At 38.8% G+C, this 18,580-nt stretch overlaps 1 protein-coding gene across 1 annotated transcript; it reads right to left on the reverse strand.

Moving 5' to 3' along the window:
* Positions 1-3,367: 3,367 nt before the first annotated feature.
* Positions 3,368-8,619, reverse strand: LOC147303069 (major histocompatibility complex class I-related protein 1-like). The gene is made up of 6 exons (XM_086280790.1): positions 8,488-8,619; positions 7,200-7,460; positions 6,737-7,015; positions 6,313-6,615; positions 4,427-4,528; positions 3,368-3,991 (listed from the first exon to the last, which is right to left on the reverse strand). Exons 1-6 carry the CDS (start codon positions 8,540-8,542, stop codon positions 3,942-3,944), a joined length of 1,050 nt encoding a protein of 349 aa, XP_086136916.1. The 5' UTR covers positions 8,543-8,619; the 3' UTR covers positions 3,368-3,941.
* Positions 8,620-18,580: the final 9,961 nt, after the last annotated feature.

The following is an 18,580-nucleotide window of genomic DNA, read 5'->3' on the forward strand; positions in this document are numbered from 1 at the left end:
GACCATTCTAGCTTCAGATTGTTCTGTCATGACCAGATTTGCCCTGGTGGACTTCATGCTCACTTGGACCTACCGTTTGAGCTTCCACCTATTCAGAGTTGGGTGCGGTCCTTCACGCGTCGTGGACACGCGTTGAGGTGCGAATTTGTACGCGTCAAGTTAGAGGCGTCTGGCATGTTCTTGGTCGCGTCTATCGTGTTCGGTGTGAACACACGGTTATGGTATGACCGTGTTTTAATTGTTGACAATTTCAACATCCATGTTTGTTGTGAGGATGGTCCACTAGTTAAGGACTTCCTTGCTCTTATTGACACTTTTAATCTCATTCACATGCTTGATCTGGTACTGTCTTATGGTCTGGATGTTTGCATCACAGATATCAAGGACTCTGGAATTTCAGATCATTTCCCAGTTATGTTTTATATTGCAATAGGCAATGTGGGGTTGAACAGTGAGCGTCCTTTGCACCAGATGCGCATGATTAATTTTCAAACCATTGTTCACTTCTCTGCTGTGTTTACTAGACATCCAAATTTACTTTCCCCTGAATGTGAATATCTCTGCCCCACTGCAACCACTGTTTAACTGTCTTCATGATGTCAAAGTCTGGTTATCACGTAATTTTCTCTCCCTGAATGAAAATAAAACCGAAGTTATTGTTTTTGATAATCATACCCTTAGGGCCAGCTAACTGATACTCTTTTTTCCTCTTGCTAGCCTTTGCTCCCACACTGTAAGAAACCTCTGAGTATTTTTGGATAGCTTTTTTAAATTAGAAAAGCAAGTGTCCACAGTGGTTAAAACCAGTTTTTTATCAGTTATGTCAGATATCCAAAGTGAAGCCCTATCTTCCTCTGAAAGACCTTGAAAAACATTAATGCATTTATCACCACTAGACTGGACTACTGCAACTTTCTCTACTTGGGCCTCCAACACTCTTCTCTCTGTCGTTTGCAGTTAGTTCAAAATGCTGCTGCACGCCTTCTAACTGGTACTAGATAATATGATCACATCATTCCACTTTTAGCTAACTTGCATTCGCTCCCTGTCAAATATATATTTTAAAATTCCCTTGCTCACTTTAAAAACTTTTAAGCAACTTGGCACCTAGCTATCTAACTGAACTCCTCTACTTGTAAACCTCCCAAAGAGCACTAAGATCTTCTAATCAGATGCTCTTAGTACAACCAAGGTCTTGACTGAAGTCCAGAGGTGCTTGTGCCTTTAACACTGCAGCACCAGACTCTGAAATAACCTTCCTGTTGATATTTGTTCTTCAAGTCTATTTGGTCTTTTAAATCACGTCTTAAAACTCACTTTTTTATTTTGGCTTTTGAATCAAACTAGTTGACTATCATCTGGCTTGCTTTATATGTTTGTCACCTGTGTTGTTTGTTGGTATGTTTTGTTTGTTAATGCTTTGTCTTTATCTTTAATTGGCTTTTTGTCTGACCGTGAAGCACTTTGGTCAACACTGTTGTTGTTAAAATTTTGACTTGATTTTGATTTTATTCTATTTAATTTTGATTAATTTTGATTAATTGAAACATCTGAGGCTTTGGGACAGCCAAAATGATATTATTAAGATGACTAAAATGAGTGTCAATGCAGCTGGGACTGATAAACTGAAGATAGATAACTGCACAAGGGCGTAGATTTGGCATGGGCGGAAGGGACATGTCCCCACCAATATCCAGCAATTACTGAATTGTCCCCACCAATAATTTGATCTCTTCCAGTAAAGAAAAACAAACTCGATAGAAAGAAAAAAAAAAAAACAATCTGTCAACGTCTCATTCACCCAGCAGTGCAGAAAGAGTTAAATTACGTTTTCTACTAGAGTCCTACCTCATGTGACAAATATGGCCAATGTGATTGGCTGTGCCTTTCAGGGAGCTCTATTTAGTTTTAGCAGCGGCAAGCCTGCACTGCGAGGAAGAGAGGAGGATGGCAGCAAAAAGGAAGAACCTGGATATAAGAAATTATTTTTCAAAGAAACCTGTAAGTCACCTAAAGTCAAGCTCTAAAATGTGTCCGTCATAATAACGTTACAGGTTATACTAGGCTTTGGCCCACATCAGTCTAAAATTGTATGTAACCATGAATAACACATTGCCATGTCCACCAGGAGAGACTGGACTGTATAGATATAAAACAAACATGCCAGCAGTTTATCTCAGTTAACGAGAGGAGCAGGCATGTGTTTGGCTCCACATAGTGGACATTGAGTTGTTGTGTGGGCACCAGTAGTCCATGTATGTTGCTGTAACAGTAGTTCATGTTTACAATAAAAAATCCCAGCTCACTGATCTGATCGGGGCAATAGTGCCTAAAATGTTGCATAATTTTGCTGAGAGATCTTTTACTTTGTGGTAATCTTAGATGAGTAGTTTTATGGACAAAAACCACCAGGTCATTCAGTGTTCCCTTCGTGCTAATGTATAAGAGATGTTGGTGTATTATAACTGAAGTAATGTTGTTAAGTCCTTAAAGTCATATTCTTTTATTGTCATGACTGTATTTGAAGGTGTTTTTATTTTTGTATGATACCTGATTTATATGGAATATGGCTGAAGTAAACTAAAGTCTAAAATACTTAGTCAGTAATTTAACATTATATAATTCACATATAAAACTATGAATTGTAATTTTAAATGGTTTAAAAGCATGTAGAATAGCATATGTGGGCAAGTATATTTCTCCTTTTTCTATCAAGAAGCAAAAACAAAAAGGAAAAAAAAAGAAACAGGATGGTTGAATCATCCGTCCCCACCAATGCCAAAACCAAATCTACGTCCTTGTAACTGCATGTCATTTATATTAGCTATGGTCCATTTTACTATGTTCTGGCTTAAACCAGTGGACCAGGGACTTGAGACTTAAAAACCACAGTTATAATGGAGAATTGAAGAACATGCTGTTTAACAGGTATAATTGTGATTATAGTGAGTAGATTAATTCTACCACTACTCCTACGGTTACGTGCTAAAATATCATCTTCTTTTTAAATTAAACCGGGATTCTACAACAAACCTCTGTTCAGATATACAGAACAATATTTTTCTTTCCGGGTATTCTTTATGTGTGGTTGGAACCAAGAACTGCTGTGGCAGAAGTCCAGAAACTGTAGAAACAAACTCTTATATCAGTGATATATTTTTCATTTTTTCTTTTAACGCTAATCTGAACAGTGTCAAGCTGTTTTTACTTGCAGCTTCAGACAGTTTGCTATCAGATCATCGCTGATACTCCCATCTGAGAGTAAAAATTCCTCATATAGAACTTTACCTTCTGAGCTAAAACAAAAATATTTTCTATATGATATCAGTAATGTTCAAACATCAAGTTATTTAATCAGTTTGTTTGTTTGTTTAAATACATGAGAAAAAACACAGTGAGGAAGTTATAGTGGGATCAAAACAACAGTTTTCCTTGTTTGAATTAGGACGTAGCCAAAGGTGGTCAAAGATCAGGATCATGTGACTTCACAGATCAAATGCAGGAAATCCCGGGTTAGCCATTTTCACAGAAGAATAAAATATTAAACTGAGAACATTTCATTTTCAAATGACGGTCTGTTGCTGTCATCCTTCAAATGTTTTGGTGTTATTTGGAAAATACTGCATGCTTTGTACGCGGCCAATGTCTCAGTGAAATATCACACTTCAGGTCTAACAAACTGTCATTGTCAGATGCATAACAATCAATAAAGTTGAAACATTTACTTTTGCTTTTTAGCAAACACGTACACACAGCAGCTAAATACAAATATATGACCATGCACCAATTTACAGCAAGTATAGCAGCCTGTTCACAGTGATCATTATCCGTATTTTATTTATTGATTGGTGTTTTTAACATGTCTTTGAACTATGGAATAAACTGAAGCAGCTGGAGGAAAGTCATACAGAGAGTGAAGTGAAGAACTCTTTGCAGGACAGTCAACTTTGTGGATTTAGTCTCTCAGACTGCTCAGAGCCATCGTCAGGAGCTAGAAGATAAAAAATACACAGTTTACAAATATTTTATCCTTTTCAAGGAAATGATTTGTAGTGATTGTTGTTTTCTGTTTGAATACATGACCCTGCTTTCCAGCTATGAAAGTGAGAGATCAGTGTTATTCAAGTGAGCAGAATATGTATCATGAAAATGATGTAGAACATTTAGCTGAAACAAACCAAAATAAAACATATCAGTTGTAATTTGTTTTGTTTTTTCATTACTTGCACAGATATCTTGTGTCCATTTCCTTTTTAATTTACTTGATTATTTTCTTCTCACGTCATCTTTCTCAGGGACTGTGATCATCTCGGTGTGGCTAATTACTTTAGAATTTATGTGTTTGTATCCAAACTGATCTGGCAGTAAGATTTCGGAGATGAATTCAAAAACTAAACTCAATAATTCCCAAATTCAGATTTCTCACCTTTCTTCTTTTTGTAAGCTACAAATGCCAAAGCTGTGATGATGGTGACAGTTAGAACCACTGCAGCACTGATGAAGGTCACAGTGTCAGCTGGCTTCTCTGCTGAACAACACATGGCAGCATTTTATATTATTAAACAGAAAACTGTGCTGATACCAAGGAATGAGTGAGGAATGACCTGATATGATTGAAACAATAAATGACACAAAACCATTACTACTCGGTCAATACAGATTACTCAGACATTAGTTACTCTTCTTGTGCACGCTGAAGTTGTCATGGTCCTGAGTCTGATGACCCAGCCGTTTGTGTTTGTTATTATTCTATGTTCTTGTTTTTTATGGTCATGTATTCTGTTGCTATTTAGGTTTTGGTTCTGTACTCCCTCTGTTCTTGTTCAGTCAGTTCTCTGTGTCTACATCTTTGCGTGTGTGTTGAGATTCCTGTTTTCTGTATTCAGTTTTGTCTGCTCCTACGTCTCATCTGTGTAATCAGTATCAGCCGTGTCTCCTAGCTGTTTCCTCTTGGTCCTGTTCACCTCCTGTATTTAGTGCCTGCATCTTCCCTTGCTCATCATAGTGTCGTTCCTCATTCTTCACTGTGTGTTCTGTGTGGGTTAAATTGGGCTTAATCCAGTGTTGGGAAGGTTACTTTTAAAATGTATTCCACTACAGATTACAGAATACATGCCCCAAAATGTTTTTGTAACGTATTCCGTTACGTTACTCAAGTAGCGTAACGTATTCTGAATACTTTGGATTACTTAATGTATTATCATGCTTTTTACAACTACATGAATGTACTATTGCTGTGTGATTGATTACTATTACTGAAGGTTATTCGCCCTACCAATACCAACTAGAATTTTAAATCTTAATGTAAAAGCAGTAACAGAGTAACAGTAGTGTGGACATTAGGTAAGGCTGCACTTTTTGCAGCGATCTCATATAGAAAACTATTCCGTGCGTAAATAAAGCAGGTCTGCGGCTCCGAACCGTAGTAAAGGGACCTCTGGCTAATACGCCGGGTTCTGTGTCGGGCTAGCTTCACTTTGTTGTCTGGGTCATCTTTGCTAGTGAGAGACAGAGAGAGGCGTTGAAAGGCTGCTCCGACAGAACTTATTGTTTCGGACGAAAACACGAACACAGTGTACAGTCGAGTCTTAATAGCTTACTTACAGCTGGGCTCGTCAGGCACTCTTTTTGGCTGCAGTGGTTATTATTATATTTACATACTTCCATCTCCCGTTTCTGGTCGGTGACAACTCTCCTTTCCACTCTCCTTTTTCTCCCTCCCTCGCGCTCACAGACACATAACGGGTATGGCAGTCCATTTTCCCTGCAGCACGGACTACACTGCCCATGAAGCTACATTCTTTACAGTTATGCCTTTAACACTTAATTTTTTGAATATTTTTTTTACAAATATTTCTTCAGGTCATTATGCGGGCCGCAAGTAGAGGTGACTTGGGCCGCGAGATTGAGACACAGACATTAGAGCATCTTAATGCGTGTTTTGTTTGGGTTTCCACCAGCGTGGAATTAAAAATAGAGAGGGCATAGCCTAATATATGAAACAGGAAAATGCCGCCATGTAATCCATTTATTTCAACAAAGTAACTGTATTCTGAATACCACCCTTTTAAACAGTAACTGTAACGGAATACAGTTACTCATATTTTGTATTTTAAATACGTAACGGCGGTACATGTACTCCATTACTCCCCAACACTGGCTAAATCATGTTTTAACCCAAACTTACACTACACTTGCATAGACTCATGTTTATGTATCAGCAGTAACAGCAAGCATGAGACGAAGAAAAGAAATGTTTAGTTAATAACTTAATAATATCAAGCTGCAGTTTTATAAACTCTCCAGTCTTACCCCAGTTGGTCTTGACCACTGTTTTGTCCAGTTTGGTGATAATGTACTCGTTCACACCAGAGAGCTGAAACACACAGTCATACCTCTGCCAATCTTCAGGTGTGACTGATGAAACATTCAGATCAATACTCATCTGGAAGGTCCCATCATTGTTGAGGAGGATCTCTCCCAGATCCACACCTTCATGAAGCTGCACTCCGTCTTTCCTCCAGAACATCAAACCTCTGTCAGGATAGAAACCTGTAGCGTGGCAACTGACTGGAGAGGAGGGAGTCTTTTGGAGTAGAGACACTGAGGGAAGGACTGTAAAGAGATTGGCAGTTGGTTACGTTCGTCCTTTAATTTTATTTTACTCTAATTTTGAAGCAAGAAACCCATACGAAATTTCTATTCTATTACATTTCATCAGATTGTGTAATTCTACCTGCTGTCTTCAGAAACCTCTTCCCATATCGCAAATACTCCTTTAAAAAGTCAGGGCACTGATAAACTAAAAAGTTTTTATTTGATTCAAATTGATGTTCATGAGCATCAAATCTCATTTTGGTGAGGACAGCGTGTGGTTTAGGAGCGATCCATGTCAGTGTCTTTAGGCCATATGCTAGAAAATCTTCTCTATCATAACCATACTGATCATATCCATTAATCTCTCCAGTCTCATCATCCCATTCACAGCCCTTCATCCTTTGCAAAATATGAACACCTGAAAAGACAGACAGTAACTGTAACTGTGATAAACCAGTAAGATGTTAGCACAGCTTATACCTGAAACTGCACCTCTACCACAAATAAGCAATTCAAATGCAAATTTTTTTTTTTTTAAATAAAAATTAAAAAATGATTTAAAGCAAATCGTTTCAGCAATATAAAGTTCAACAAATCAGTACCTTCAGTTTGGTTCAAACGTTGCCTCAAAGTCTCAATTGTAGCCTTAAAGAAGTGATGACTTTCATTAGATTGTAATCTATACCACTCCAGGTGCTGTGGATGATCCTCAAAGAATTTAATCCAGTCTTTCTTTGGTGTTGCTTCTCTTACACTGTTGGAGTCACCTATCTGAACGTCATCAACAATTGCAACAGCTACAAACTCTGGGATGCTCTGAGCTCCTGGGCTTTCAGTGAAGAAATATTTCAAGGAGTGTTTTACTGTAAAATTAGGAAGACTTTGAATTAGGAGGGGTCCCTTTTATATGCTTTTTTGTATCATTTAAGGAGGTTGTAGTGGCAATTCCTTTACTTTTGAAAGATCAAACGGCCCACAACTTAAAGTCCACAAGCCACTGCTGCACTGAGGTAATATTTCGTACGCAGGCAAAAGAAGTCCACTGTCCAAACCTTTTAGTTGAAAGTTTTGGTTTTGGTTTATTTATCCATCTTGGCAAGCAATAACAAGATCCTTCCTGCTGCTTCTCCTGCTCTGGTAAAAAAACCATAGGCCCACCCCAATGCATGCTGGTCCTATACCAGTCTCTTTATTTATAGAAACAAAATGGCCCTACAGCTCTTACTGACTAATTTAACAAAATAACAACAAACAAAACAAATCATTTAAAACAAAATATTAACCGACAAATAAACCCCAAAATATAGGTAAACTAACAACAAACTTTAACTAATTTCACAAAAATAAATAAATAAAGAAAGAAAGAAAGAAATAACAAATAGCTCCAACAGAGGTTAAATATGAACTAGAATCAGTTTCAGATTTAGCATTGACTTCAAAAGTATAAGGGTGAAAAGACACTAAGAACCTACTGAATGATGAAATAATCTTATTGTTGTGTACAATTTAATTTTTGCTAATATCTCTTCTGTAACTCTTTATTCCTACTACTCCAAACATACATTACCTGCACATACAGAAAATCATACCACATTCTAAAATCCAAATCTAAAGAAAAAGTACATTCACTGACAGTATTAATATGTCTCCTACATAGACTGACTGTGACATTTCAGGGGTGCACACATCTTCCTTTCACCACCAGTCACCTTAAGAATAGAACAGAATGCCTTTATTGTTATTGCACTAACATACAGCTTCTGTCATAATGAAACTCCAGTCAGTGGTGCAGAAGACAGTGAAAGATAAAAAGACCAAGTTTCTTGCAATTCAATTTCCTATAAACTAGGAGAAATATTTTTTAAAGTAAAACTTGAAATATGATCTTGCCTGGAGATGCAACGTGGCAGCAGAGGAGTAATATGAGCACACTATTTTCACACATTTTCACATTCACTAACACAAGAAACACAACAGACAAAACACAACTGGGAGTGGTAACGTGACTTATCCAAAGTCCATGTTCTGTTAGGCTGGGCCAAAGTTATGAGTCAAAAAAAAAAAAAAAAAATCATTAAACAGACTGCGTGCCTCCTACAGTCTCCTGCAGAAATAATTTAATTTCTATGTCTTATTTGTAATTATAGGATCAAACCATGGGTGATACTCAACCTGGACTGAAATTACTCTTTTTAAATTAAGGTACTTTAGATGGCCTTCTTAATTATTGAAAGCTGAGAGTCAAATATGCATTTTTGTTGAAATGGTTGCCATCGGTCTAAAATGAAAGCAGCCAGTGTACACATGTGTAAAACCTTTTAATGCCAATGTGAATTTAAAGGATGCAAACACATGCATAACATTTTTTGTCTTTAAATTTGTAATTTAAAAGTCACATTGAGCTAGTCAAGCTCATAATGCTCTCGATGGTGGAGCAGTAGAAGTTAGCAGTCTCTGGTGTAACTGGGCCTGACGCAGCTTCATGAGAAAGTACAGCCTATGTTGTGCTTTCCCTACCTGGTGGGAAATGTTTGTGGACCAGGTAAGGTCAGTCAAGATATGGACCCCGAGGAACTTGAAGCCATCTACCCTTTCTACTTCCTCTCCATTGATGTAGAGGGTGGAGTACTCTTGAAGTCGATTACCATCTCCTTGGTCTTGGCTGTGTTCAGATGCAGGTTGTTGTTGTCACACCATCACTTCAGATGCTGAACCTCCTCCCTGTAGGCTGAATCATTGTAGTTGTCAATCAGTCCTATAATGGTGGTGTTGTCAGAAAATATTATAATGTTGTTACTGGTGTGAATTGGAGACCAGTCATGGGTGAAAAGTGAGTATAAGAGGGTACTGAGGATATACCTGTGTGGGATGCCTACATTCAGAATGAGGGTGGAGGAGGTGTGCTCTCCCCAAAACTGAAGAAGCTTCTCGGATGAGAGTCCGAGAATGTCACAGCCGAGGCCGCCTCAAAAGGGAAAGGACTCAAATGCTGGGTGCCGAACAGTACGTAAGTAGTTTCAGTGACAACGTTTATTTTCTCAGTAAGTGTTCACAATCAGGAAACTGGAATGTGAGTTTAATAAGTGCTAAATGTCACAATAACCCAAAGGGGTTTTGAGCAGCCTGGACTAAGTAAGCAATCTGGTCGTTGGTCAGTGGAAACAGCTGTTCCGGGGATTGGGCTGGAGGGAGAGTCAAACTGGGTCCGGGACAAGGGTCAGAGTCACTGTAAATAGAGTACAGACGTTCAGGTATGGTTCGGGAGAGATAGGAAGTTCTGAATCTTCCTTAGTACTGTGTACTTGCCGTGGGTGGTCTGTAGTGGCATGAAGGGGTGAGTGGTCCGGGTGAGTGGTCTGAAATTCCTGGCGTTGAGCAGGGCTGGACTGGGACAAAAAAAAATCGGCCCGGGCATTTTGACTAGAGACCGGCCCACCAAAAATGTGACGTCATTCAGGGGTAAAACCGCAAAGGATTCTGGGAACTTGTGGCAAGAGGTACTAGCGCATGCAGGCTTTCAGTTGAACTCAGTTACACAGCGATAAAAAGAAACACAAAAAATGGCAAGAAGCTGTTGCATTATTAACTGCAATAGCCGGTGTTGTGCCAAAAAGTGATTGTCTGCCAAAAACTGATTTCCGGTATTTGCCAAAAACTGATTGCTCGTATTTAAACTGCTATAAGTAACTTGTTGGGCTATAATATGTGAAACATATGTCAAATGCATCCCTCATGGATGACATAAAGTCATCTCTCCATCTCCATCTCTCTCTGCTGCTCTTCTGTCTCCTCTGTCACAGACTTCTCCACTTTTGATGATAAATCAGCCTGGTGCAACATGTAAGGATTGGCACAATTTGTTAAGATTTTGAGGAGTTTGAGAAACTAACCTTAAGCATAAAATAAAATTTACTATCAGTAACGTCATAGCACCCGCCCAGCAGTAGCCTATATAAACTCCGTCATGCTAGCTAGTACGCAGTACCAGTTATTCTAAGCGACTGTAAAAAGTCAGCACAACGAAAACAAACTACAACTAAACTTGGTTTATATCTGACACAGATAGACAGCAGGTCATAACTTCTTACCTTTAGTTCAGTTCCTCTGCCACTATGACCGCCAGCCGCCTCCTCCTCCTCCTCCTCTTGCCTCCCCTTTCCCTTATCCACCTGCTGGCCTCCACCACTTGCTGATGTTGCTAAATCTGTGGAAGCTATGCCATAGCTACTAGTGATGGGTCGTTCGCGAACGAAATGGCTCTTAGAGCCGGCTCTTTGACGTGAACGACGCGAGCCGGCTCCTTATCGCGAGCCGTCACGTGGGTTTTTTTTTTTCTTTCTCTCACCCTCTCTCTCTCTCTCTCGCACTTTTTTTCCCGCTTCACTTCGCACCTGAGCCTTGTGCTTTATGCTGGGCAGAGGGGGGAGGGGCGGTAGTTACACTCAGTAGCACAGGAACAGAGCCAGAGGGAGAGAGAGAGAAAGAGAGCCAGGGACAACAACGTCACATTAGAAAGGTATAGTAATCATCCACAACTATTTTCGGTTGCAGATGATAAAGGATCCAGAAAGTTTATTCATGCAGGCCCATATGACAGAGAATGTGCATCTTCTTTTTGTTTTCATATTATAATTTATATTTAATTGTGTTGTGGTTTGCAGTGTTTTGTGTTGTTTTCACTTTAAATTTGTAAAAGGAAAAAGCTGAAAATTTCAATAGTTAAAAGTTGAAATGTGAATAGTTGATTTTTGTATTATATGATTTATTTATTACATTTTATGTGGAGTGAATAAATAAAAGTATATTTACAGTGGCCCCTACAGACAAAGCACATACAAACTTCAAATCACGTACGAACTCTGAAGCATGTACAAATTCCAAAACACGTAAAAACACGTACAAACTCCAAAACACATACAAAAAACTCAGAAGCACATAAAAACTCAAAACACGTACAAAAGACAACAGAAGTGCTCCAGGATGCTGGGCGCAGTGTTGAGCTTTTGTTACCTAGTGGCTACACAAGCCAGCAAGTACCAACGACCGGATTTGGTGTGTGGTAGTAACAGGTAAATGAACTTTTCTTTAAAATTATTTGAATATATATGAGTGCCTGTGTATAAATACACAAACAATACACACATGCTTTCAATTGTGTAATTTAAGTGATCTAGTAGCTCTGCTTTGGAAGTTCAGTTCATGCTAGAAATGTGTTTTGGAGTTTGTACGTGTTTTGTCTCTAGGGGCCACCGCATATATTTATATATAAACATATATAAATAAAACCACTTTTTTTTACGTTAGTAATTCCTTTTGTGCATAATTTTATATTATTGTTAATAATAAATAAATTAAAGCAACAAAACAACCTGAAGAGCCGGTTCGGAGCCGAAAGAGCCGGCTCTTTTTAGTGAGCCGAACCGAAAGAGCCGGATCTCTAAAAAGAGCCGGAAATCCCATCACTAATAGCTACCGCCAAACAATTCAGTTATTTTTACACATATGGCAGCGTCTGCCTGAAGGGCTTGTTTCTTTTTGGCCCTAATTTTTTCTGCACCTCCTTTCCTTTTTTTGTTCTCCATTTTCTGTAGTTCGTCTATAAGATTGCTAAACAAGGGGGAGGGTGCATCCGACCTCCTCGGCTGTAATTGGTCCAGCCCAGAGTCGATCATGACCAATTGGCCAATCCAACACCTTTCATTATTTATACCCTTCCAAAAAAAAAAAAAAATTGATCAGCCCATAAAAACAAAAAATAGCCAGCGGCCCACCGGGCAAATGCCCGGTATGCCCGATGGCCAGTCCAACTATGGCGTTGAGGCAGGGAAGCAGGCAGGTGAGTCGGGTGAACAGCCCGTGGGACTGTCAGGAGGTCCAGCGTCCAGATTGGAGCTCTTCGGCAGAGATTTGTGTCTGGCAACTTGGTGCGTGGCTATGAAAGAAAACACATGATGAGACAAGGTAGTTTTCAAGGAGTGTGCGAAATCACAGTGGTGGCCTGCACTAACTAGGGTTAGCTGAGAATCTGGTGAAGAGAGGTTGAGTGCGCTGGCCTTATGAGTCCCCGGCTTCATTACCCACAGGTGCGAGGAATGCATGTTTGTGTCTGTGTGTGCCTGTTTGTTTATGTCTGTGTGTCAGGTGGGGTCTTAGACTCCACCTCTCTGGGAACATCTCAGGCCCTCCTGTGTGAAGCTCCTGCTGTGCACTGAGTTCCTGACTGTGGTCTGGGAAAGAGTACTGTAACTTTTTGTTTGTAAAATACAGTATATAATGACGAATTTTGTGCAAATTACTTTGAAGTATTAAGTCTGTGAAGGTTCTCAGTCATCCAGGTCATCGTAGTCAAAGGAGCTTGCAACGAAAAGCGTCTGGACTTCAAGTAACTTAAAGAAGTCCTTTGACTTTGAAGTATTAACTAAAAAAAGTTACTAGTTACTTCTTCAAAAAAGTAACTGACTTTTCCAAACAACAAAATTATATGCAGCTATTTATCTAAAATGCAGCCAAGGTGGATTTTTTTAAATAAACATTTCAAACCATTTACAGACCAATCAGGTGTTCTGCATCAAATAAGATGCCACACAAATTATTTGTGTCACTCCAAAAGATAATTTCAGCCCACTATAAGATAAGGGGGGACATTACAAGCCTGATACCTGCAGGCCTGAACGGTGTGACAGCTGTGACATTCAGCAGTAGCCTCAGTGTTCTGACATATTAAAGAAAAACTATCGACTACACTATACAACACACTAACTACACACTCCAAACACGCTAAATGTCACAACTCTCTCACATCTCAAAACTCGCTCTCTCTCTCTCTTGCCACGTCCCTTCAAAACATTCCCTATTTTTAGGCTATTTTTCCTCAGCAAATCAGCAGCGTTTGACCTAAATATATGGGTCGTGTGATTTGAACATGGAGGTTAAATGCTTAACACAATGACTCCATTATATAAAACACTTCATTGTAAGTGTGCCTAGTATATATGAGCATATATGATTACACACAATTTATGTGAGTAATTACGATTACATGTCTATTATATAAAGGTAAACGTGTCATAAAATCCACAACACAGGGCCAACTTTATTTTAACTCTATGTTTCATACTTGCCACCATAGGCCATAACACGATCAAACGTTACTTCTTGATCCTAATTACTACATTTCAAACATGTTCTCATTCAACAAGTGGCACAGACTTTATTAATGTAATTGTAGATGATATTTGACCTAAATATATGGGTCTTGTGATTTGAATATGTAGGTTAAGTGTTTAACACAATGATTCCAAAATATAGGTGTATATAGTGTATATGAGTATATATGATTACACACTTTATATGTGTCCAGTGTATACAAGTTTGTCATAAAAAAATCCCCAACAGTATCCTAACACAAGCTGCCTAATTTAAACATTGTATTGGATGAAGTTAACAGTAAGTCTTCTAATTTTAATCTAAATTCTCCATATTACACCATATAGAGGTTTTAATTCACCTTCTTAAAGCTTACTCTAAATTTTCACCGTTAAAAAACAGCAAATGCCAGTGGATGGGCACAACTACAAGGTTCACTTTTCTTCACATTGGAGTTTGTTGATCAGGTGGTTTGATGAAGGACTCCTGCTAGCTTATGCCATGTGACCTTTGTAATGGTGATCACAGGGACAAGCACTGCTTATAGTGTATATGATTAAAATTGTGCATGATTAAGTAGTAGCGAAACCAATTACTGGTTATTGTTATTTAGGAGGATAAGGAGGAGGAATAAGGAGGATAAATCTTAAGTCCTTGGATAGTTCCTGTTGCCTTCCTTGAAGAGGTCTTTCCAGTTTACTGCTTACTGGATATTTTCTTTTTTTTGAACCATTCTCTGTAAACCCTGAAGTATGTGTCACATCCTCCCTTATTCAATCCCAATCAAAAGTTTAAGACCACTTGAAAAATCTTAACGAGCTTCCAAGTAGAACTTCAACATGCAACAAGAAGAAATGGAATTGAGACAGTCCCATTTTTTTTAAAACAACAGCAACACCTGATTAAAAGTTTAGGACCACGCCTCAAAAAACAGAAATCAAAGACTCAAACATGAACTCAGTAATGAGTAGCTCCACCGTTATTGTTGATCACTTCAGGAATGAAACAGTCTTTGAGGGAGAGGCGGTGAGTATCCGGGTGAGTTAGATGGTACGAGCTAGCTGACCTGAGTTCCACAGGATTTGAATAGTGTGTGATGGCTGGAGGTAGTGATAGCGCACTTGAAGCTGACGCTCCAGCACATGTGTCAAAAAAACAACACACTGCTTCAGAAGCACCGTGTCGAGGCTTAATTTGTTTGGCCAGAGTTACGTGATCAGTGATGTCTGAAGTTTCATTTAGAGCATAACTGCTTCAGTACCTGATTCGATGGTTTATATGGACGTGAATCACTGGTGGGATTTGTGGAGTGTTTTGAGGGTGAGAGATACTAAATCATGGATCATTCTATTGAGAGATATGGAGCCAGCGAGGAAGAGGGGACGTTCCCTCATGTGGGAGTATTTTGAGTTTATTTTGGTCAATTGATTGGGTGTGAGTTCTTGTTGTTTGCTTTTGTTTTGTATGTAAAAAACTTAAAATGTTTTAACAAAAATCTGCTTTTCATAATATAAATATCACTAAATAATTTTTAGAAAGACTTTAATTTGAATCTTTAAATGTATTATAATAAAAAAAACTATTTAGTTTTAAAATAATCTTAAAATGTTATTCTACAATATCTGAAGCAAATTTGTTTGTTTTTTCTTTTTAGCTGATAGTCTGTGGGACCCAGGAAGACCATATACCTGCATCTTTACCAACTTGCATTGTAGTTTCTGTGCGCTCCAGCCTCTTCTGTTCCATATGAGAGTATTTTCTCTAAGGAAGGAGAAATGATTTTCAAGAAAACAAACAGTCTCAGCCGTTGCACAGTGGAACAAACTCTCTTCTTAAAAAACAGCCAAACAGGATGCCCTTAAATGTATCATGTTTTTACTTTACAAGTTATTATTTATAAATATAGACAAGGGTTTTTTATGCAGTATTTATGACTGTATTGTATTTTTACCTTGTAAAGCACTTTGTGACATGTCTGTGAAAGGTGCCATGTGAATAAACTTTACTTACTTACATACATACCTGTCCAGGTGTCCAGTGATTAATTACATAAGTACCTGGAGACAGGACGTCACAGCAGAAGCATACTCCACAGTGGCGGTCCTAGCACACACACACACACACACACACATATGAAGAGAGGGAGTATGCATAGTATGCACATGGCCACCAAACAGCCATCATAATTCATCATACAATGAGAACAGGACAAATCAACAACTGACAATGACTAATTAATATTAAAATCTGTAACATAATGTATTGTTTGGAGTTTAGTCTGTTACTGTTACTATTTTTACCATTTCTTCTTGGAGCAACTGTAATGCACATAATTTCCTTAGGGATTAATAAAGTATTCTGATTCTGATTGTTTCAGGATGACCTGCCATTATTCAATGACACATCTGCTTACCTGTATCTTTTGCTCGTTTCTCCTCCTCTTCTTTTCTCTTTTTTCTAAACTGAGGACCTGAAGGCTTTGAACTTTTCTTGTCCATCTTCCATTGGTTTTAATTTTGCACTGCAGTATGAACACCCATCCCTCAACCCAAGGATCACCACAACATAACCTAACAGACCTACACCTTAGTTCACAGATTCACTTGGTGCATTTCTGAGATTTCACACAATCCAGGATTCAAGTCATGAATACATAATGGGCTTGGATTTACATCATTATGAATGAAATGCGCTCTATTTGGAAGCAGCCGCCCCCTCCTCCCCTTTCGACGGGTTGTGTGTGAGACTTTAAATCATCAAACTGTAAATTATAAATTGTTATTGATCCCTTTATCCCTAGTCCTAAAGTGTATATTTATTTTCTTACTCTTCTTATATTTATTGTTTGTTTACTTGCACTGCTGTAACTGGAGCCTCGTCGTCTCGTCTCTCTATATACTGGACTGTAGCGGAGATGACAATAAAGTTTACTTTGACTTCAGCAGCAAGCAGGTGCACCGATGTTTTTTCGAAAAAACATCGGTGCAAATTATAAGTCTGTATTATAATGTCTGGTGTTTTCGTGTTTGTTGGTTTGTTTTTATTTTGTTTTACTTTGCGAGTTGGTTATTGGATGCTGCTCCAGCCAGCCAGAGAATCCCCCGCCGCCCCGCCCTCTCCTCTCTGCGCCGCAAGCAGCAGGCGCACCTCGCAAACGAAGGGCGTCCTTCCTCCCAGCAAATGGGCGATAGAAAACCGATCGGTGCCTATGCCATTCCCAATATGCGCTGGCTGACGTCGGGGCAGCATGAGTACGAGCAATTTTTTTTTTTTACCGATGCCCGTGATGCCGCCCCCCACCACAACCGCCCGTGTCGCCCGTATCAAAAACCGCTACTGCTTCTGAACAATCTACCAGGTGGAGATGGCCCATATCTATGGAACTGATTTCTGCTAATAACGAGCCATTACCCAGCATACATCACTCCCTTCATCAATTCAATAAACGACACAAAAGTAATAGCTGTATTTAGTTTATCTGCTGTTTTTCAGGTGGTTGTTTACATTATATAATGTATTGTGTTCTGTATATGTCACTACAATGTGATTTCGGAAATATATAAATCTCTTGTCGTCAATATTTAGCAAAAACTTTCCTTTTTGCTAAAGCATATAGTTAGGGCTGGACCAGGTGACCCTGAATCCTCCCTTAGTTATGCTGCAATAATTCAAATTCAAATTCAAATTTTTATTTGTCACGTACACAGTCATACACAGTACGATATGTAGTGAAATGCTTTGACAACTGCTCGTGACCTAAAGAAAACAAAAAAGGAAAAGGCTATGAATAAGAAAGGAAATAAATATGAAAAATTAAAAAGGGTAAATTTTAACTAGGAAGGAATAAAATATAAATTAAGGTTAAAAATGAAATAACTGTACAACACACTGGGAAAGAATAAGATAAAATATATAAATTAAATTGAAAATAAAATAACTGTACAACAAAATACACAATATAGAACTATATAAGAATGTATGAACAAAATACACAAGAAGTATAAATAAATATATACACAATAACAGCAGCAGTGATTTAAGTGATGAAGTGAAAACAATGTCCAGAATGACCAGTGTGTGTGTAAGAACTATATGTGTGGGTCAGTACTGTGTGGTGGTGTGATTGAGACATTGTCAATATGTCAATAGACAATAATCAATAGACATAGGCTGCTGGGGGATTCCCATGATGCATTGAGTTTTTCCTTTCCAGTCACCTTTCTCACTCACTATGTGTTAATAGACCTCTCTGCATTGAATCATATCTGTTATTAACCTCTGTCTCTCTTCCACAGCATGTCTTTATCCTGTCTTCCTTCTCTCACCCCAACCAATCACAGCAGATGGCCGCCCCTCCCTGAGCCTGGTTTTGCCGGAGGTTTCTTCCTGTTAAAAGGGAGTTTTTCCTTCCCACTGTCGCCAAAGTGTTTGCTCATAGGGGGTCATATGATTGTTGGGTTTTTCTCTGTATCTATGAAGCGCCTTGAGGCGACTTTTGTTGTGATTTGGCGCTATATAAATAAAATTGAATTGAATTGAATTGAATAAACAATATTTAGGGAGCTCTATAGTATTCAATGAGAGGACCCTGCACGTCAATTCTCGACACAAGGGGGGTACCCTGCGCATCGATAAGTGAAGCAGAGGGACCCTGACCATGCGTCGCACATTTGACAAGTTAGGAGTGAGAACGTGTTGGCAGGGGAGACCTACTGTGGCACTTGTGCATGTGAAGCCAAAGACTAGAAAATATGGTCTTTGGCTTAGAATGAAGTTGGTTTGGAAACATATTCATCTATGCTTCATCTCCTGCTTTGCGTTTGTGTGGGAGCAGTCT

The sequence above is a fragment of the Aulonocara sp. 'chitande type north' Nkhata Bay genome, linkage group LG22 (genome assembly GCF_057382095.1).
Source record: "Aulonocara sp. 'chitande type north' Nkhata Bay isolate Kocher_YH1m ecotype deep benthic linkage group LG22, A_spYH_male_GT1.1, whole genome shotgun sequence".
In the NCBI taxonomy this organism is placed as follows: domain Eukaryota; kingdom Metazoa; phylum Chordata; class Actinopteri; order Cichliformes; family Cichlidae; genus Aulonocara; species Aulonocara sp. 'chitande type north' Nkhata Bay.

Coding starts and splice junctions, on each gene's coding strand:
- LOC147303069 (XM_086280790.1), bottom strand. CDS start 8,542: ATGTGTGAAAATAGTGTGCTCATATTACTCCTCTGCTGCCACGTTGCA. Junction 7,016..7,199: donor ACGTTTGAACCAAACTGAAG/GTACTGATTTGT, acceptor CTGTCTTTTCAG/GTGTTCATATTTTGCAAAGG. Junction 4,529..6,312: donor AGTGGTCAAGACCAACTGGG/GTAAGACTGGAG, acceptor TGTGTTGTTCAG/CAGAGAAGCCAGCTGACACT.